The sequence below is a fragment of the Pempheris klunzingeri genome, chromosome 8 (assembly GCF_042242105.1).
Source record: "Pempheris klunzingeri isolate RE-2024b chromosome 8, fPemKlu1.hap1, whole genome shotgun sequence".
In the NCBI taxonomy this organism is placed as follows: Eukaryota; Metazoa; Chordata; class Actinopteri; order Acropomatiformes; family Pempheridae; genus Pempheris; species Pempheris klunzingeri.
In genome coordinates this window covers 936,592-958,633 of record NC_092019.1, presented here as the reverse complement: position 1 = coordinate 958,633, position 22,042 = coordinate 936,592, and the positions used below count along the sequence as shown (strand labels likewise).

The 22,042-nt window shown below is 45.3% G+C and overlaps 1 protein-coding gene across 2 annotated transcripts in view; it reads right to left on the bottom strand.

The window, feature by feature from the left end:
* Positions 1-21,678, bottom strand: part of LOC139205779 (sodium bicarbonate cotransporter 3-like) — a 40,550-nt gene extending 18,872 nt beyond the window's left edge. Inside the window, exons 1-13 of one of the 2 annotated variants that reach the window (XM_070836095.1) lie at positions 21,487-21,678; positions 16,912-16,993; positions 15,647-15,787; positions 15,091-15,229; positions 13,267-13,427; positions 12,133-12,321; positions 8,916-9,323; positions 6,150-6,265; positions 4,254-4,411; positions 3,212-3,299; positions 1,355-1,501; positions 1,159-1,259; positions 575-749 (exon numbers count right to left, since the gene is read on the bottom strand). In XM_070836095.1, coding sequence (XP_070692196.1) covers positions 575-749; positions 1,159-1,259; positions 1,355-1,501; positions 3,212-3,299; positions 4,254-4,411; positions 6,150-6,265; positions 8,916-9,323; positions 12,133-12,321; positions 13,267-13,427; positions 15,091-15,229; positions 15,647-15,787; positions 16,912-16,993; positions 21,487-21,543 — 1,962 coding nt within the window. In that variant the 5' untranslated portion in view covers positions 21,544-21,678. The remainder of the gene's footprint in view (positions 1-574; positions 750-1,158; positions 1,260-1,354; positions 1,502-3,211; positions 3,300-4,253; positions 4,412-6,149; positions 6,266-8,915; positions 9,324-12,132; positions 12,322-13,266; positions 13,428-15,090; positions 15,230-15,646; positions 15,788-16,911; positions 16,994-21,486) is intronic. The other variant, XM_070836096.1, reaches the window with a different exon arrangement.
* Between the last annotated feature and the right edge of the window lie 364 nt (positions 21,679-22,042).

The following is a 22,042-nucleotide window of genomic DNA, read 5'->3' as shown; positions in this document are numbered from 1 at the left end:
AGACAGGTTTGAACAGAGACTCTATGGCACTCTACCAGAGAGAGAGAGACAGGTGTGAACAGAGACTCTATGGCACTCTACCAGAGAGAGAGAGACAGGTGTGAACAGAGACTCTATGGCACTCTACCAGAGAGAGAGAGACAGGTGTGAACAGAGACTCTATGGCACTCTACCAGAGAGAGAGAGACAGGTGTGAACAGAGACTCTATGGCACTCTACCAGAGAGAGAGAGACAGGTGTGAACAGAGACTCTATGGCACTCTACCAGAGAGAGAGAGACAGGTGTGAACAGAGACTCTATGGCACTCTACCACAGAGAGAGAGAGACAGGTGTGAACAGAGACTTTATGGCACTCTACCAGAGAGAGAGACGGGTGTGAACAGAGACTCTATGGCACTCTACCAGAGAGAGAGAGACAGGTGTGAACAGAGACTCTATGGCACTCTACCAGAGAGAGAGAGACAGGTGTGAACAGAGACTCTATGGCACTCTACCAGAGAGAGAGAGAGAGAGAGACAGGTGTGAACAGAGACTAAATGCTGGACTACACCGTCCTGTCTGTCTGATCCTCACTATGTTTCCTTTGGTGGCTTCTCCCAGCAGACCTCCGAACGTGATGACGGGCGACATGCAGGCGCAGTACAGGAAGAGGACGGACGCCAAACACTGCAGGCTGACGGCGTCTCTGACGTCGCTCCACAGGAAGGGAGCTTTCCTCCGAACGTCGTTCACCAAACCACCAAAGATCCTGTCGGACAGACACCGAAAAATCAAAGAAACCCTCTTAAAGCCTCAGTTTGCAGCACACAGCTCAGAACTCCACTGAGAATCTTCCAGTTTTTCAGATTTCTTCAACGTCAGAGTAACTCCCTGACGGCTGTCGGCACATCCAGCGGTGAACACCACAACAACAACTGTTGATGATTAATTCGGCAAACTTTATTTCCCAAAATGTCACAGCAGACTGTATCCATGGCAACATTACACTTCCTGTTTTTCCTAAACGTGTATGTGTTCACACCAAGGTTATTATACTTTTATAAAGTATAGTTCATTTTTTCATTATTACTTATTCTTATTTAGTTTGGGCTTCCAGCTGATGAGCCGGCTTTGCTTCAGCGCCCCTCCTACATGTATGAGGCTGTGGGCGGACTGACCTCCCCGTCCTCTGCAGCTCCGGGCCCGTTTGATGCTCCGCCTCCTTGAAGATGTCAGAGTGGGCGGAGCCATTAGGAACGGACGCCATCTTCCTCTTCTCCTGCAGACAGACAGAGGACGAGGAGCTGAACTCAGACAGGACGTCGCAATTGCACATCAGAAAATCGCCGCCGTCTGGCAGGACGGCGGACTCACCTGAGACGGGACGCTCTTCGGGGGCTCGATGCGGATGCTGGGGTCCCATTCGCCCGGAGGCAGCACAGTGACCTGGTCCAGGAACTCATCGATCCCCGACAGGAGGTCGTTCCTGTCCTTCGCCTTGTAGGCAACATCGTGGAAAATCTGCCAGAGAGACAGGAAGTGAGTGGAACAGGAAGTAACCAAGCAGACACACACAGGATCAAACAGGCTGAGTTTCTTCTTCTGCTGCTGCTTTAAATGTGTTTCTAACAGGACCAAACAGGCTGCGTTTCTTCTTCTTCTGCTGCTTTAAATGTGTTTCTAACAGGATCAAACAGGCTGCGTTTCTTCTTCTGCTGCTTTAAATGTGTTTCTAACGGGATCAAACAGGCTGCGTTTCTTCTTCTTCTGCTGCTTTAAATGTGTTTCTAACAGGATCAAACAGGCTGCGTTTCTTCTTCTGCTGCTTTAAATGTGTTTCTAACGGGATCAAACAGGCTGCGTTTCTTCTTCTTCTGCTGATTTAAATGTGTTTCTAACGGGATCAAACAGGCCTCGTTTCTTCTTCTTCTGCTGCTTTAAATGTGTTTCTAACGGGATCAAACAGGCTGCGTTTCTTCTTCTTCTGCTGATTTAAATGTGTTTCTAACAGGATCAAACAGGCTGCGTTTCTTCTTCTTCTGCTGCTTTAAATGTGTTTCTAACGGGATCAAACAGGCTGCGTTTCTTCTTCTTCTGCTGATTTAAATGTGTTTCTAACTGGATCAAACAGGCTGCGTTTCTTCTTCTGCTGCTTTAAATGTGTTTCTAACTGGATCAAACAGGCCTCGTTTCTTCTTCTTCTGCTGCTTTAAATGTGTTTCTAACAGGATCAAACAGGCCGCGTTTCTTCTTCTTCTTCTGCTGCTTTAAATGTGTTTCTAACGGGATCAAACAAGCCGCGTTTCTTCTTCTTCTTCTGCTGCTTTAAATGTGTTTCTAACGGGATCAAACAGGCCTCGTTTCTTCTTCTGCTGCTGCTTTAAATGTGTTTCTAACAGGATCAAACAGGCCGCGTTTCTTCTTCTTCTTCTGCTGCTTTAAATGTGTTTCTAACGGGATCAAACAAGCCGCGTTTCTTCTTCTTCTTCTGCTGCTTTAAATGTGTTTCTAACAGGATCAAACAGGCCTCGTTTCTTCTTCTGCTGCTTTAAATGTGTTTCTAACAGGATCAAACAGGCTGTGTTTCTTCTTCTTCTGCTGCTTTAAATGTGTTTCTAACAGGATCAAACAGGCCTCGTTCTTCTTCTGCTGCTTTAAATGTGTTTCTAACAGGATCAAACAGGCCTCGTTTCTTCTTCTGCTGCTTTAAATGTGTTTCTAACAGGATCAAACAGGCCTCGTTTCTTCTTCTGCTGCTTTAAATGTGTTTCTAACAGGATCAAACAGGCTGTGTTTCTTCTTCTTCTGCTGCTTTAAATGTGTTTCTAACAGGATCAAACAGGCCGCGTTTCTTCTTCTGCTGCTTTAAATGTGTTTCTTGGATGTACTTCCTGCTTTGTTGTGCTGCAGCTACAGACAGCAGCTAAAGTCACAGTCAGAGTGTTTCTCCATCCCAGATGAACCTCTGGTCGGCTGACGCTTTAAATGACCCCTAGATTGGAGATCTAATGCTCCTGCCAGATCGCTGAGGCCTCCTCGTGTGAATGTTCCTCATGTGTCCGGTAAAAGTGTGGTGAACTATTGAACACTGTCTGTATTTTTCGGTTTGTTGGTTCCAGCCTTCAGCTTTATTGTCTAATCACTGGTTTGCACATTATTTCCGTCCTTGCTGTTTATTCTTATTGTGTTTAACAGACTCTTATTACTGATTTGTATTTTCTGTGGGCTCACCTCGTCCGTCATCAGAGTGGCTATGGAGCGCCCGATCTCGTGGTACTGGTGACCTTTTCCGAACGGGCCGAGCAGCAGGAAGAGAAACCTGGAAGGACAAGAAGACCGTCAGAGGACAGAGTCCTGATCCGGCAGATCCAGTGGATCCAGCAGAGTGACCCACAGTGACATCTGGTTTAAAGGGGCTTCACATCGACCACATTAGAATCAGGAATGTTACCGTTAATAAATGAACATGAAGTTAAAATAAATAAGAAAAAAATCACATTTCACTTTTTAACCACATGTGGGCAGAAGAACAAGCTGGAAACACAACGACAGTGTGTCTAAATGACTGATCACAGATCACAACTGTGTGACAGCATCATGGAAAGGATCCCTACAGAGAGAGACCTGGAAGATCCTTTTGGTTTAACCACAAACAGCACACACACCAGACTACATTCACTAAAACAGGGATTTTAGAGAACAGGACACAGGAGCTGCTTTTCTCCAACAGTCTGTTAGTTTGTGTTATTGTACGACTTTGGTGTTTTAAAGGGTCAGTTTGGATTTAACACAATATTTGTGCAACACACAAATAAGCAACTCCGGTGTTCTGTGAGGTAAAATGACTGTTTTAGCAATGGAGTCTGGTGTCTTTTACCCAACCCTATAAAAACACCAAAACTGATCATTAACTTCATGACTTTAATGTTGGAGCTGGTAAAGGTGGAGCTTAATTAAGTTTTATCTTGACCTATAATATTATTATTATAATTTACTAGTTACTTATATTTTTTGCATTATTAATCTGAATCTCTAATGTAACTTAAGTAATCAAATGAATGCAGTGGAACAAAAAAAATGTAATATTCACCTCGAAATTGCAGAGGAGTAGAAGTATAAGGGAGCAGAAATTAGAAATACATGTACCCCAAACCAGTACTCAGCTACAGTAGTCCAGTAAATGTACTTGGGTACTTTCCACCACTGGGTACTGAGTGTGTCTTCAGGCAGACAGACTTTCACACACGCTCTGTTCTGACCCAGAAATGTTCACCTGGTGGGCACCGGGACCTCAGTGAGGCCGGTCAGCAGTATGGCGGGGGCGAGCCGGATGAAGGCGATGATCGGCCGCTCCAGGAAGTCAACCTCGCCCACCAGGACGTTGGAGGCCTCGGCACCGGGAGGGATCTTCTTCATGAAGTTCATATCCACCTGAAAAACACACACAGTCAGCCACTTCACCTGAGATCACCTCATCGTTTGGATGCTGTGAACTCTGCCGCCTGTAGGGGGCGGTAGCATCATTCAGGTTTCTAGGAGCAGACGCTGTGTCGCCTTGCTGTCCCACAGCTCAGGTGAGTCCTTGGTTTCAGGTAACAGCAGCAGGTCGAGTTTCCCCTGATCTGATACAGAGCCGAGGAATCAAACCAAAGTCACTCTGATTTATTCAGAAACCTGCTGCTGCTCCTCTCTGATCCTCACCACTGTGTTTATCAGGAGCTTCTGCTAAAACAGGTTTTACTATCCATGCATTGAGATCGAAGGACAACTCTGCTATCTGTAAACCTGAGCACCTGTTCTCACTGGCAATGGGACAACTCAGTCCACTAAAAGAGCTTGTTAGATCCACTGACAGGCTCAGAGTGTTATTCTAAGTGTGTGACAGCATCATGGAAAGGATCCCTACAGAGAGAGACCTGGAAGATCCTTTTGGTTTAACCACAAACAGCACACACACCAGACTACATTCACTAAAACAGGGGTTTTACAGTGTTTGCTGGTCTCTTGCTGTCTTGAACAGTTATCTTGTTAATGTTATTGTGTGACTTATTGTGTTTTAAGCTGTTAGTTTAGATCCCACACAATATTATTAAGTCACAATATAAACAAACTGATGGAGGCAGCAGCAGAGCAGCAGCTCCTGTGTCCTGTTCTCTAAAATCCCTGTTTTAGTGAATGGAGTCTGGTGTGTGTGCAGAGAGCGATAGAACGGCTGTTTGTTTTGAGAGTTATTTCAAAGCCTCCTTGTCCATCATCATCATGCGACATGACTGAAAGCTCAAGCTTCTACTCTGCAAGGCTCTACTTCAGTAATTATTTTGGTCAGACTGAGAAATGCAGGAAACGTGTCAGTAATGACAATAATCGGATGAAATGATAAAATCCAGTCTGATTCTTCATCACAAAACATTTTCACGACACAGAAACAGCAGCTGATGGTCGAGTCACGCCGACTTCACTGAACAGCACACAAACAACAACAGCGTCACCACAGCACAGGCCACTGATTGGTCGACAGCCGGTGATTGACAGGCGAGCAGACTTACAGCGGGCTTTCTGCCGGCCGCCGGCAGCAAACAAACACAGTCGCAGTCCTGCTGAGAAACAAACTGATCATCCTCCAACACAAAAACACCGCGTCTGATTGGCTCCTTCGGCTGACCAATTAACAAAGCTCTAACAGGCCCAAAGTCACATGACTGACAGCAGTGTGTTTATTGGACGGTGAATTAATAAATAAACATATTCCAGTTTCATGCCAAAATATCTGAATGTCTGTTTGATATATTTTTCAACGAGATGCATTTTTAAATGACCTTCCCTGTCTGGAATAAACATTCCTTCAGTCCAGAAATTGGACAACAACGTGGCAAAAAGCAGACGATTATTATTATTATTATTATTATTAACGATTCTTCTCACTAACGAGGGATCTGCTGATTAACGCTTTGGTTTAATCAAAGGTCAGAAGATCGTTTTTCCCCACAGCCCAAAATCTGAGTAGCTTTTTCCTAATAAATGACTTGAACGTTAACTGATCACCACAATAGTTGCGAATAAGAAAGTTTCTGTTGATTGATTGTTTCACCAATTAAAAATAGTGTAAGTGACTAATGTGATGGATCGTGGATCTGTTCCTCAAACTCGTGGCGATGGGGGCCGTCGTCACCTTGCTGAAGTCCACCGTGCTGTTTTCCCGGCTGCCTCCGATGCCGCCGTTGACGCGACTCTCGCCGTTCTTGCCGTCGAGGTTTCCCGGAGCCGAATGTGGCGACGCCAGCAGACCTGCGGGGACGGGGACACGTGGTCGATTATAAAATCAGACAGGAAAGAACCTGAGGTGGTGGGGGACAGAATTCTGCTTTGTGTTGTTGTATCTGAAAAAACCCAAAGCATTTTGTTTCTTGCCACACATGAACTTTTCACTCCTGCTAATTTGTTTTGAACTGGAAACATCTTTTGGCCTCTTAACAGTTGATTTCACGTCAGGATTTCAACCCCATCACGGCACAGAGACTTCTCTTGTTAAAAGAAACAGTGTGGAAGTTTTGGGCGTAATTCTCCTTTAAAACATTCAAAAGACTGATGTTAGCGTGCTAGCCAGCTAGCTCCCAGCAAGACACCACATTAGGTGTAGAAGAAAAGTGATATAAAAAGAAGCAGAACAAGAGCTGCAGTGAAAAGGACTCCTGGATCTTTCTGGATCTACTCTGGTGCAGCGTCATCAGATTCTGCCACTGACTTTTATTTTATCAGTACTTCTGCTTGGTCTCACTGTTGAGCTGGAAAAGGTCTGAGCTGAAGCTGCTGAGTTAAAGCACACGACTGCTGCATGAACACTTCAACCTGAGAAAACACCAGACCCAAGCGTGACATCACGGCCTCCCATCAGCCCCGGCTCCTGTTACAGACAGACGCTCTGGACATCCAAACCTGGTGCGTGTCACTCTGAGCATCAACGGTAACTCAGTCTGACTTTAACCTTTAAATCTTCAGTCTCTAGAGATAAAAACGAATCCACTCAGTCCCACAGAATCATATCTGGAATACTTTGTGGCCCAGATGGGCTCTGCTCACTAAAGAGGCCTATAGGGGCCTTTCATTCCACCTTTAAGCCTTTCTGCTCACACCATTACATCTGCTGCTGCTGCTGCTGACGTCATTTCTTGGAGGACCTTCTTCTTCTTCATGTCCCTAAAATGTGTCCAACCTCAGCTAGAAGGTTCCAGAAGTCAGTGAAGCAGAATGAGTGAGAAAAGACTTCAGACATGTTGTTCATCAGAGGAGACTAAAGAGAGACAGAGAACATGTTGATCCAGAACACCAGTGGATCTAAAGATCTGTGAACCTCCAGAGGAGATCTGAACTGTTTCAGGTTTTACTTTCTGAGCGACGGAGGTTTGATAGAACAGAAAGATTTCAGAGCCTCCATTGGTGTTTCTGCTTATTGTCCTCATTGTGTCAAGAAGATTAAATTCAAATGTATGGGCACTATTCTGAAAAGCTCAACTTTAATCTTGAATTGTAAAGGTTATTATGGACATTATTCTCAAAATGGTGAATAAAAGAACTGCCCCCCCCCCCGTTATGTCTAGCCTTAATATTCTTCCGTAGTTGTTTCAGCATCTAACTTGGTAGAAATCAGCTTCTTTGCTGTCAGCATGCTGCTCCGCATCACTGGCCGTCACACTCGCTAACTGCTTCCTGTTTATTTGGACTCTGACGTTTAAAGTCTGTCGGCTTCAGCACTTAAACAGCAGTAAGTCATTGTTCCACCTCTACAGGTCAGTGATGCAGGCCAAGGTGAAGACCTGAGGAGCACTGATGCAGCTAGGAGGGTTTCAGTTCCAGAATAATGAGTTCCCTGCATCGCTTCTCTTCTTCCAGGCCTTCAAAATCACAGATCTGGGAGATTTGCGTTGACGACCAGATGTTTCTCCATTTTCTGTGAGATCCTTCTACGTGGTCGACAGGAGGGATGAGAAGCAGCTGACTGGTCGTCTGCAGATCGACTTCCTTTCATTCACACTGAGTCCGTGTGAGCAACGAGACATTCAGGCATTTTCATTTCTATTTTATTCCACTGACTGATCACTTGTTTGTCCACATTTCACCTGACTGAGGTCGCCGGTCTCTGAGAAGGACGTCATTCACGTGAACGACTACGGCTTTTGATTTGACTTTTTTTCCCCACTGGCTCCACTTTTCATATAAACAGGGAAGCTTTATTAAGAGCCACACACACACACACACACACACACACACACACACACACACACACACACACACACACACACACACACACACACACACACACACACACACACACACACACACACACACACACACACACACACACACACACACACACACACACACACACACACACACACACACACACACACACACACACACACACACACACGTGACTTCGTTAGTGGCAAACTGTCTTCGTCTGCATGCTCCACTTCAAAGATGGACATTTACAGTATGAGAAAAGGAAGACTATGTTTTTAAACTTGGACTTATCTGTCCACATCCTGGTGTCTGAGTGACTGGTAGGTAGTAAAAGTGTTGGAACTGGTCCAGTAGATCACCTCAGCCAGCAGCCACCAAACGGGCTGCAATGGCTGCAACGTGATCCTTTGGGACAACTTAGAATAACACTCTGAGCCTGTCAGTGGCTAAAACAAGCTCTTTTAGTGGACCTACTGTGATCAGGTGCAGTTGTCCCAAAGGATCACGTTGCAGCCATTGCAGCCCGTTTGGTGTCTGCTGGCTGAGGTGATCTACTGGACCAGTTCCAACACTTGTTGTATCTACTAGTTTGAACCCAAACTATGTATAAATAGGACCCAGGTTAAAAATGCTGCAGTTACCCTTTGGGAGATTAAAGGTAGTATGAAGCCACACCATGCCGAGCCGACATATTTGCCTGTGTGGCTGAGAGGAAACAGCAGCTCCTGGTGGGAGACGAGCTCCTGTTTGTCCTCCATCATGAACACTTCCTCCTCTTCCTCTTCCTCTTCCTCTTCAGGGGGGTAAACCATCACCTGGGGGATCCCTGCTACTTCCAACAGTCCCTCTGGAGCAGAGCAGCAACGTGGAACGCCGGACGGGGCGTGGCCAGGCGGTGGAGGAGGGGCGAGGGAGGCAAGGGGGGAGGGGGGGAGGCTGGGCCGGCAGGGCTCAGAAAGGTGGCGTCCATGACTGAACCGAGGCGAGGAGGAAGGGCTGGGGGAGAGGCGTCCAAATAGGCTGGAGGTACGAGGGGACGGAGGAGGGGTGGAGGTATCACAGGCGCGATGGAGGGAGGACAGACGAGAGGAGGACAGACCCTCCCCTGAAGAGGAGGAAGAGGAGGAGAAGAGGAATGAGGTGAAAGGACAGACACATCAGCAGGGCCAATGAACGATGCTCGTGCTGGGTTTTAACATCTGCATGCAAATTCAGATATTGATCCAACTGAGGAAAACAAAACACGTGTTCACTGCGGCCTGGTTGATGTATCACCATGGATACTCTGAGCGTATCCATGGCGATGCAGCGTTTGCCCACATGAGAGCGCTGACAGGTCTGACTTCACTTTTTAAAATGTCCCCAAGACTTGCATGCACACATCTGGTTCACCATTCTTTACAAATAAAAACTAATTCAAGGGATCCTTCTCAAAGTGTTTATGTGTTAATGATAAATCAATTAGAATGATCTCTTCAACGGCACCAGACTCCATTGACAAAAACAGTAATTTAACCACACACAACCCACGAGTTACGGTCTATCTATCAGCCAGTTTGTTTGCGTTATCATGCATTGAAGGGATATTGTGTTGGATCCAAACTAATGCTTTAAAACACCAAAGTAACAAAATCTAAAACAAGCTGACTGTTCGAGACCACAGTAGACCAGCAACTACTGCGTAAAATTGCCATTTTTCTCAATGTAGTCTGGTGTGTGTGCTGTTTGTGGTTAAACCAAAAGGATCTTCCAGGTCTCTCTCTGTAGGGATCCTTTCCATGATGCTGTCACACACTTAGAATAACACTCTGAGCCTGTCAGTGGATCAAACAAGCTCTTTTAGTGGACCTACTGTGATCAGGTGCAGTTGTCCCAAAGGATCACGTTGCAGCCATTGCAGCCCGTTTGGTGGCTGCTGGCTGAGGTGATCTACTGGACCAGTTCCAACACTTGTTGCATTTACTAGTCATTTCAAAGCCAAAATAGGTTAGAAATAGGGCCCAGGTTTAGAAATACGACAGACGCCATTAAAAATGAGTGTTTCCAGTTAGTTTGGGTCTGTAGTCACTGCCGGAGGTGGAGCACTGATGTAATACTGATGTTAGCGATGTGAAGCACCAACAACCACGTTCACACACACGCCGTTAGAGGGATTCATGTCTGCTCTCGGCAGGTTTCAACATGACGAAGCTTCGGGTCACATCAACAGCAGAATTAAAACATTCCTCACTCACTCACAAACAGGATTTATGAGTCGGGGTATTAAGACGCTGACTCGACACGTGGCATTAGCTGGTTATTAGCTCGCTGACTCTGCAGGTCGCTTCAGGTTAATGCTGACCAGCAGGAAACAGACCGGACGACTGCTGAGGACAACAACGGGCCTCCGCACTCAGTAAATATTAAACATTAGTAATTAACTGGTTAGCTCACTGTAGCTCCGGTACAACTCGTCACAGCTGGATTAATGTGAGAACAACCCAGCGTTTAATCCAGTGGAAGAAAAGTGGAACACACATGCAGCAACAACAAAACAATAAAACTAATCACAGACAAGTTTGTGCCTAAACAGCAGACCGCCGTCACGTCAGTCCACAAAACAGCTGTTCACGTGCAGCTCGACAGCGTTGCCATGCCGACGCGATGCCACGCACCAATCGGAGACCCGTCGTCTTGTCACTCTGTTACCTCAACTAATCAGGACAGGTGACCTCTGAAACCAGAAACACTGAAGGAGGTGAGCAGAACTCTTGTCAACACTATTGTAGAAAATGTGTTAAATCACAGGAAATATTCAAATATCGTGACCGGAGAATCATATCAATCAGTTAATCAATCTTTATACAGCTCCAAGTCATACCAGCGTTCTCTCAGACTGTTTCCATAAAGAGCAGCTCAGACCAAACTCTTTAATTCAGAGACCAAAGATTCAGGAATTCAACAGGATCAAAAAATGGTGAATAAAACCAAGAATATAAATGATTATGAGCAACAGTCAATCCCCAAAGTAACTCTGAGGTCTTAGAGCTCAGCAACTGAAGTTAAAGCCCAGAAGCTGGGAAGTTAATGACATGGTGAACAGTTGGACGGTCCCATCTGTCCACATCCTGGTGTGTGAGTGACTGGTAGGTAGTAAAAGTGTTGGAACTGGTCCAGTAGATCACCTCAGCCAGCAGCCACCAAACGGGCTGCAATGGCTGCAACGTGATCCTTTGGGACAACTGCACCTGATCACAGTAGGTCCACTAGAAGTAAAAACAAGCACTTTTGATCAGGATCTGAACAGACAGGACCCCTTTGAGAGCCCTCAGAAGTGACGACACTGAATCAGAAGGTTCCAAAGGTCTTTTTTCTGTTGCTTGAGCTCAGTGGAAAGTTAAGTATGGCAGCTAATGGTAACAATCAACAGCTAACTAACTGCAGTTAATCACCCAGCTCATGATATTAGTAACTCAGAGTTACTGATCTGCTTTGGGGGTTACAGCAGTCAAAACACCTAACTGTGCCCCCCATTGAGCTTGCAGCTGCTTACAGTATGACTTGAACACTTGTAGAAAGCTCAGGGACGGCAGACACCATCACTTTTGCACCATTTTTGTGCAAGTTCTTTTTTTTTTTTTAAATCCAAATTAAAAACATGTGTCTGAATTGTTGTTTGCACTCTAATATTTTTTATCATCATGGCTGTAAGTAATTAATACACTTATTTTATGTATGAAAACAACTAGTGGTGCTAGTTTTATAGAAAGATTATTCCAAAGTCACGATATTTCAAAATGTTTCTCTCTTCCTGCTCCTGCATGACGTCTGAGGTTCACTGGGAAGATTAGTTCCCAGGTAGATTCTTTAACAGAGTCCTGCAGATGAATATTTAGAGAGTGAATTTCAGAATGACAGGAGCACCGTGGTCTCACCGTTGCGTTCCAGTAAGTGGGGGTCGGAGTGTTTCTTGCCTATGTCGGCGAAGGATCGCACCAGCGGGATCCGGTTGCTCAGCTTCTTCTCGCTCTGATGGTGGTGGCGCCTCAACATGGCCTCCTTCACCTTCTCCCGAACGCCCTCCTCCAGCTGCCCCGACGCCAGCATGCTGTCAATCACCATGTCTGCATGTGAGGCGGAGGAGGCGACATGAGGTCAGCGATTTTAGAAAGGTCACACATTCTGAACAGACGAGTTACAGTCTGTGAAAAAAGGTTTGGAATGAAACTAATCCAGAAACGGACTCATGTAGGATTTCACTCCTAGTCCTCGTTAAGTTTAAGGTTTCCATCCAAGTGAACCGAAATGATGTGTGGAGTTCCCCAAGGCTCAATCCTCAGTCCTCTTTTATTTAATTGACTCTAATTGTGCAGATGCCTGGCAACGAACAAAAGTACATTTAAAAAAAAAGTTTTAAAATAAATGTAAGAAGCAACAGCAGCTGTGGGATTTACCATTTTGATATCTAAAATTAGGAGAGCGAGATTTTCTCAAACATTAAACACAGCTCAGGTAATACGAGGCCAGCTGTTTCAGATTTAACCACTGTTTTCATATTTCCTTCATGTTTTTGGTATTTATCTGTAAGAAATAAAATACATTCGACATCCGACTATATTTGAATACTGTTTTACCTTTTTATTGGCTCAGTGTAACACTGACTTGATATTTGTATTTATGTGCCTGTTGTCATCTGTAATTTAATGCATCTTCCTGCTCCGACCTTTTAAATTTCCCTCCAGAGATTAATAAAGTCAACTAACCATCCATCAGTCTATCCAACAATCTTAAGAACAGCAGGACCAGAGGGCTCATGTCCAGACAACTGATATCCTCTGACTGAATCTTTTAAAACTGTCTCCATACTATTTGCATTTTAATATTTCATGCTGCTTTAACGCAGTATGTGAAGTACTGAAAATCATATTTGTGTATGAAATGTGTTTTTTACATTGACTCTCCTCCCTTGCAACACTGAGTAAAGTCAGAGGGTGTCCAGTCTGCGTCAGCTACACTGACATGGACCGACAGCTCTAAACTACACATCGGCACGGCGTCCGTCAGCTGACCTGCGATCTCCTCGATGGTGTTGGCCCTCATGTCGAGCAGCACGGTGCCGTTCAGGATGCAGGACCGCAGCTCGAACAGACTGTGGAGGGACAGCGTGGCCACGTACGGTTTACTCCAGCGCTCACCGCCGTCCTCCACGTCCTCCTCGAACTTCAGCCACCTGAAAACAACACATTTACAGTCCAGCTGTTGACTTTTAGCAGCTAATCTTTAGCCAAAACCAAGGAGATGTCCAATGATTCTAGATGAAGATCCTTGGCTTCTGTACATATCACCATCAAGGGCAAAGTGTTGTGCATGAAGGCTCAACAGGGCTTCATGTTTTACACATGTTTCTTCAGTCAGTATTGTGCTTTTCTATGATTTTTTTGGTCTGGAAAAGTAAAAACGCTCTTAAGCCTCATCAATACTTACTACTACAGACCGCAACAAATGTGATTGGTCCACTTCGTAGCATCGCATTATCAACATCAGCCAGCATCAGCTAGCATCAGCTAACTCCAAAGCCCCACGAGGACGGACTGGGAGACAAAGGTTTCCTGCCCTAGTCACCAATTTTAATCCTGAGCCCATGTGTTGGCCATGTTTCACCGCTACGCTCTATGGGCAGGTTCTGGTAACAATCTATTGAGTCTGAGTTGAGGCCATTAAAATGATGCCGAATGAGCAATCAGCAGCTCCTGCTTGCACCGTGGCCATGGACGTACAGACAACTTTCATAGTGAAGTGATGATCGTCAGGCAGGTTCTGAAGAGTCTCTCCCTCCAAAGCGAATCTATGGTCTTACGCAGTGACAGACACAAAGGGTTTCATGTTTGTGTTCGCGTCACTGCTGTACTTTCAGTGGAAGTAACCACTGTTCAACACTATTATTATTTAAGTACACAAATAAATAAGAAACAGAAGCCCCACCGCCAGCTACTGTTTTGAAGGCGTAACTACAGAGCGACACAGACACAATGAATGCTTGTATAAACCAGCTTTTAGTTGGATTATGAAGCCCTGCAGCAAGAGAGGAGCCTGCAGACAGACGAGCAGCTATCACTTTATAATAATACTAAATACTTTAATGCTCTTTACTCTTTAGACAACATGCTGCTGCAACATGTGTTTGTCTTTTCTACTGACTGGGATCATAAGAAGGCTGACCTGGAAACAGAGGCTGGACTAACTCGTCGCGTCAGGCCGTAATTTAATCAGACATTTCCAAGGAATTCTTTTGCAATGAAATATTTTCATTACAGCAACATTTCTTATGACGTCTGCTGTTTCAGCCCATATTTACAGGGAGTCTCCATGTGTCAGCAAGCTGGATCTAAGACTTTAGGACTTTAATACCATAATGTCAATGACATTTAAGGGCAATTTTGCAATAAAAATGACCATCAGATGTGGACATGGAGCTGTAAACATATGTATGCTGTTGGAATAAGTACGTCCAAAGTTTTCAGTTTGACTTCTGGTCTGAAACGATCCAGGCGTGAAGAAATAAGAGGAAACGTGTCTGCGCAGAGCCAGTGTGGTCGCACAGGGGTTATGAGGACTTCAACAAAATCCAGTGGATTTAAGAGGATGAAGGTGAAACTTCTTCAACGCTCAGATTGTAAATCTTGAGTCAATAACTTTAATCCTGTTCACAGAACGAAGGATTATCAGTGGAAGCAAAGAGAAGCGGTGTGTTTCTCTGAATGAGGAGAGTTATTATAAACGGAGGAAAAAGGCATCAGGATCAGAAAAGACTTTAGGATCACGGGCTCAGAGGGCGAGGCGGAGGTGGCGGTATGACCCTGAATAACAGGAATGTGAATGCAGCGTGTCCTCGCCTGGCCGTCTCCTTCCACTCCTGGAAGTCTCCGTCTCTGCAGGCGATCTCGTCCAGCTCGGTGAACAGGTCGTGGGGGATGTGCTCCTCGTCGCCGTCCTCCGTGCCCAGGATGAACTGGACTCTCTGAGACGGCGTGTCTGCAGGGATCAGATAACATCACTGACATCTTCCACTCTAACGTGCCAGCCCAAGTCCCCGTGTGCACCTTTAATAACCTTTTTATTTTGTTGAGTCTATTATAACATCTGACCAGAGACAACACAGGTCAACATGAACTGATTACATAAAGATATATCTGTTGGTCAGAGCTGCCGGCAATCCACCTGTTCAATACTTGTCCAAACCTTCTGCTTCAAGATCCAAAGGATTTTTATTGTCATTTTTCCTGTATGATCGAGGACACACAGAAGATCGAAAAGCCGTTTCTCTCTCACCTTAACATATCAGTAAATAAAAACTTTTTAAGATGAACTGGTGAGATATAATCTGGATTAGCTATGTGTGTCACAGATGTGTTCAGTGTGTCCACATAAGGGGAGAAATAAAAAACCAACCGTATGTGGGCGACTCCCGTCCGTCCTCCCGGTCCGAGCGGTCCCGTCGTTTCCGGTGATGTCGGTGTCCTCGGTGACGGTGGCGCCGTCGGCTCTGTCTGCCCAGAGGAACGTGAACGCCAACGTACACCGCCCTGTGACCTGACGGAGGGGGAAACGGTTAGTGAACAGGGAACAGACAGGAGCCCCAATCAATCAGAAAACCTGCTGACTGAAGCAAAAACAAATGACAGCAGCTGTTAAAGAATTTGTGAAAATATATGTAAATGTTGATATTGAGGACATGAAATCCTGTGATTGAAATACATTAAAGGGTAAATTCTATATTTTAACCCTGACTGATATCTGTTCATATCCTGGTAGGTAGTAAAAGTGTTGGAACTAGATCACCTCAGCCAGCAATGACAAAACCAGTAATTTAAAGTAGGTCCACTAAAAGAGCTTGTTTGATCCACTGACAGGCTCAGAGTGTTATTCTAAGTGTGTGACAGCATCATGGAAAGGATCCCTACAGAGAGAGACCTGGAAGATCCTTTTGGTTTAACCACAAACAGCACACACACCAGACTACATTCACTAAAACAGGGGTTTTACACAGTTACACTGCTGCCTCAAACAATTGTTTGCTTGTGTTATTGTGTGACTCTGGTGTTTATAAGTTATACAGATTAAAGTTTGGATCCAACCAACACCACAAACAAAGTAACTGATGGAGGCAGCAGCAGAGCAGCAGCTCCTGTGTCCTGTTCTCTAAAATCCCTGTTTTAGTGAATGTAGTCTGGTGTGTGTGCTGTTTGTGGTTAAACCAAAAGGATCTTCCAGGTCTCTCTCTGTAGGGATCCTTTCCATGATGCTGTCACACACTTAGAATAACACTCTGAGCCTGTCGGTGGATCAAACAAGCTCTTTTAGTGGACCTACTGTGATCAGGTGCAGTTGTCCCAAAGGATCACGTTGCAGCCATTGCAGCCCGTTTGGTGGCTGCTGGCTGAGGTGATCTACTGGACCAGTTCCAACACTTTTACTACCTACCAGTCACTCAGACACCAGGATGTGGACAGAGAGGATCATGGGTAGAAACAGTGGAGTTATTCTTCATTAGAGAATACTCTACTCTGCTGTTAGATCTAGTTCCTACTCGTGCTCCTGACAGGTCCTCAGCTGACTGAAATACAAGCCGAGTCATCTGTGCTACTTTCTGTTTGACTGTAAATACAGACGGGAGCTACTTGTCAACTGTGTGAGTGTGTAAACAGAGGACTCACTCTCCAGCTCTTCTTTCTCAAAGTTAGTGTAGAGGGTGGAGCTGGTCTTGCCCTGGTCCAGCACAGCCTCCTCATCGTTCCCCTGCAGCCACACACACACACACACACACACACACACACACACACACACACACACACACACACACACACACACACACACACACACACACACACACACACACACACACACACACACACACACACACACACACACACACACACACACACACACACACACACACACACACACACACACACACACACACACACACACACACACACACACACACACACACACACACACACACACACACACACACACACACACACACACACACACACAAAACGACAGAAAGGGGATGAATTAGTCAAGAGGATGACGGCGCTTTAATTTGACAGGAAGCAGCTCTGAGTCGACAGACACGCTGAACCAATATTGTTTAATCCTCTTCGTCCTGCCTGGCTGGAGGCGCTGCGTCAGAGTGATGAAGCCACACAGAGCAGACACACATTTAACATCTTCACCTCACAAAAACTTTAACAGGAACGTGGAAACAGCACTTAATAAACGGAGAGTTACGCTCAGCCGGGAGTGAAGCGTCACTTCTTAGAGCAACAACTGGACTGAAGGGTTTTCAACATTTACAGCTTTGTAAAGAAGGTGCAGGGAGTTCATAGTCAGAACTTTCTGCTCCACCAGAAAGTTCTGCTCCGTTTCTGCTCCACCTCTCCCTAAATGTATGTTTAGACGCTCCGTTTAGATTTGGCCCCTCTTGTGATGTCACACACACAGATGTGTTGATCATGTGACCTCCTCCAGCAGGCCACCGGTCCTCCACTGTCATCTCTTCAAAACACACCAGACTCCATAGACAAAAATGGTCATTTTAGCTCATAGAACATGGCCATTGCTGGTCTACTGCTGCCTCCATCAGTTAGTTTGTTTGAGTTATTGTGTGTTACACAAACACTGTGTTGGATCCAAACTAACCTGTAAAACACCAAAGTCACACATACATACAAACGAAGAGGAGGCAGCAGCAGAGCAGCAGCTCCTGTGTCCTGTTCTCTAAAATCCCTGTTTTAGTGAATGTAGTCTGGTGTGTGTGCTGTTTGTGGTTAAACCAAAAGGATCTTCCAGGTCTCTCTCTATAGGGATCCTTTCCATGATGCTGTCACACACTTAGAATAACACTCTGAGCCTGTCAGAGGCTAAAACAAGCACTTTTAGTGGATGTATTTGACATAGGACTGGAGTGCTCCTTCCTCTCCTGGATATCAACAGTGGCCTTTGCCTTCAGCAGCTGATCAAACTATGCAGGGGATGATAGATGACAGACTGTCACAGAGCAGAACATGTCAGAATGAAACAGCAGCGTCCAGCCAGACGACCTTTCCGTCACCCCGACAGGAAGCGCCGGCCGGCTCGTTCTGATGATGTAGTGAAAGTGTAGATGACTGAAGCGATGGCCACGTCCACATAAGCTGTGAGTGACGGATCCATCCGGTTCACTGGGGTCAAGTATAGATTTCACACTCTGGCGGGCGCTCCGGGCTCAGAGGATTCCTCCCTTCCTGTCATCACAACGCCTGCTAAACCAACCAGAACAACAGGAAGTGCTGCTTCTGCCTCTGTTACAGCATTCGGTGACCACAACAGCTCAGCATCTCTACACGCATGATGCACTTAATTTTAGCATTATTCTTAGAAATTCTGCTGGTCCCAAACTCTCACGACCTCATACAGAGACTTCATCTGAACTGCAAACCATTAAAAGCACAACGAACCAGCAGACAGCAGCTCCCGTCTGCGGTGGACCGCTGGATGCACGGACAACTGATGGAAACTTAAAAACAGGCAGATTCTCAAGCAAGTTCTGAATAGCCTTCTTTTTCCTCTAAGTTCTGAGGTTTATTCAGGACGGACATCAGAGATAACGCTGTCCTCTGGAAGTGGAAGTCACTCTGAGGGATTCAACATGTGCTTCGTGTCTCTAAGGAGGAGGCAGATTTGACTCAAACCTGCCTCTGTGCTGTTCAGTCTGAATGGAAGTTCTGCTGATTAATTAATTTAATTAGTCTCTTGACAGAAAATCAGCAGCTCTAAGTGAATGATAAATGAATTAAACCAGTTTAAATCACTGTGCCTGTGAAGGTGCTTGGAGGTGTTTGCAGTTCACTGTTTGCAGAAACCCACAGCGGCAGAAAGTGAGAGTCAATCTGACCTTTAGTGAAACTGCTGCTGAGAACAGAACAGTTGACACTATTGTTTAAAACAGTACAGGGGCCACGTACAGTACACCGGCAATCTATCTGATCCAGACAGCGATAGACCTGCAACTCCTGTGGAAAGTTACAGTTTCTGTCAATAGAGTCTGGTGTCTTTGAAGAGAGCGACGTGACAAAACATAAAATCTATCCATCTATCTATCTTACAGGTGTCTTTACCACTGACAGGCTCAGACTGTACTTTAAGTGTGTCCAAGATCCTTTTGTGTTCAGCCTCAAACAGCCCTTATGTTGCTCTCTTCAGACACCAGACTCTATTGACAAAAACTGTCATTTCACCCAGGAATTGCTGGCCTACCGCCGCCTCAATCAGTTCATTTGTTTGTGTTATTCTGTGGTGATGGTCAGTAAGTGTTAGTGTGGATGCAGCACAGAGTCACACACAACAACACACACTGACTGATGGAGGCAGCAGCAGAGCAGCAGCTCCCATGTCCTGTTCTCTAAAATCCCTGTTTTAGTGAATGTAGTCTGGTGTGTGTGCTGTTTGTGGTTAAACCAAAAGGATCTTCCAGGTCTCTCTCTGTAGGGATCCTTTCCATGATGCTGTCACACACTTAGAATAACACTCTGAGCCTGTCAGTGGATCAAACAAGCTCTTTTAGTGGACCTACTGTGATCAGGTGCAGTTGTCCCAAAGGATCACGTTGCAGCCATTGCAGCCCGTTTGGTGGCTGCTGGCTGAGGTGATCTACTGGACTAGTTCCAACACTTTTACTACCTCCCAGTCACTCAGACACCAGGGTATGGACAGATATGGTTGAGGGTAATCCTTTAAGTACAGTTTGCTGGTTTGCAGAGTAGAATTTCAAATGCTGGACTTTTACTTAGAGTAGTTTTACAGTGTTGTGTTTCCATTTTTCTCCCGTGAAAGAATCTGAATGTCTCCAGTGACTGCAGGAGAGATAACGTGGTGCGTACATTCAGTTGAAATTACTCTAAGAATAGTAAGTTTGGCCCGGAGGAATCAGATGATGATTCTGACTCAAAGATCAGTTTTCAGATTTATAGTCGTGTTGGCCGTCTGGAAGGAGGACACGTCTTGGCTTCTTCTCAGGTTTCTAAATACTCGTGACAACAGCAGTTAGAGTTTAGATGAGTTTAAAACAGAAAAGTGTCTCAGTGACTGTTGTACTGTTCTGTTCTCTATCATTATAGGTTATTGATCACTGATAGAAGAGCAGGATTTTTGAACTATTTCATCTCAAACTGCAGCTGATGATTCTTTTTCATTCTGGATTCTCCTGCTGATCATTTTCTCCATCAATACATTGATTGATTGGTTTGTAAAAAAGGTGAAAACAGTGAGAAACTCTGAACCAACAGTCCAGAGTTCTTCACTTTACTGTCATTTACAAACAGCTTCGGCACTAAAAACGATCATTAGCATCGTGGACGGGTTTAGATTTCTTTGTTTCTGAACACTTCCTGCTGCAAAGTCAGTCAAGTCAACCACAAACAGTTTAGTTTGTAAAAAAAGTCCAGTTATTAAAAATCTAATTGTTTCCAATTAATTTCATGTCGATCAGCTGGCTGATGGTTTTATTTATTTCTAAACGAGGTGAAGCTTCACGCAGCGCTGTAAAAAAGTCCAACATTTTCTCTGAGATGTGGTGAAGTACAAGTACAGAGTGGCCGAAGACGACAAGTACGAGTACCTCAGATTTAAGTAAGTGTACTTTGTATACAGAGAGTAAGACAGAGAGGGAGGCAGTGGTGGAATGTAACTTATGTCCAATAGTATTGATCAGTCGATATCAGGTCTATAACAGTGGACACATAAGAACTGTGATATTTGGACCAGTATTTCACAGTAAATGGTGGTTTTCTCCTAATATTTCCTGGTTTTGGACGTTATGACGAATCATATTATCAATCTTTTAATAAATCTCAACATCATTTCCAGATTTATCAACTCTGCATCGATCAGCTTGTAACATATTAACATATCTAAGTGCGTTTGCTGTGGCAGGATGTCAGAGCACAGTATTTGCCCTGTGGGTGTACTTAGTCTTTGCACACGTGGGTTCACTTCTGTCACCGAGCTCTTTTTCCTGTTGAATTCATTTCCTCAAATGCTTCACGAGCCCGACGAAGCCCAACATGTCAGTCACGCTCTGCTCAAAAACTCCTCTGAGCGCACACATTACCGCAAAAACAATCTGCGGCTCTGCTCGGCTCTCGCTGCGCAGGGAAACCACGCGAGGCCCAGACCGCCGACTTTACAGACTCTGACTTCAAGCCCACACACACACAGATTGTGTTTGAACAGAAAGCAGTACATACCAGTGACATGGCTCTGGCCACCCGCTGACTGGCAATATCTCCCCAAAAGTCTCCCATCGCCGCTCGGTCGACTACGGCAAATCAGCTCTGCTCGGGTTCCAAAAACAGGAACCTCGGGGGGGAAATATCCAACAGACGAGATAAAAACTTTGCGGCTGTAAAGTTTGAGCAGCTGTGTGGGAGGCAGATCCAGCAGAGTGTCAACAGTGTGTGTGTGTGTGTGTGTGGATCTGCCAGGCGTCCAGTGTGTAAATACAGACGCCGTGCAGCAGCAGCAGCAGCAGCTCGGTACGATCTGTGTATTTATAGCCCAGCGTGTTGCTTCACTGAGCGTCTGTCAGAGCGAGCAGCAGCCTCATGTCTGCAAACACAGCAAGAAAAAAAAAAAAACAGGGGGCGGCGCATCTGGTGAACATGTCGGCCACATTTCTGAGCAGGAGAAAGACAAAACAGACCAACAGAAACAGTCCTGAACTACTTTTACTACTAGTTCACCCCCCCGACACTCCTGATACCAGACAGCATTCACACAGTTCAGAGACAGTCCCAAGTCCAG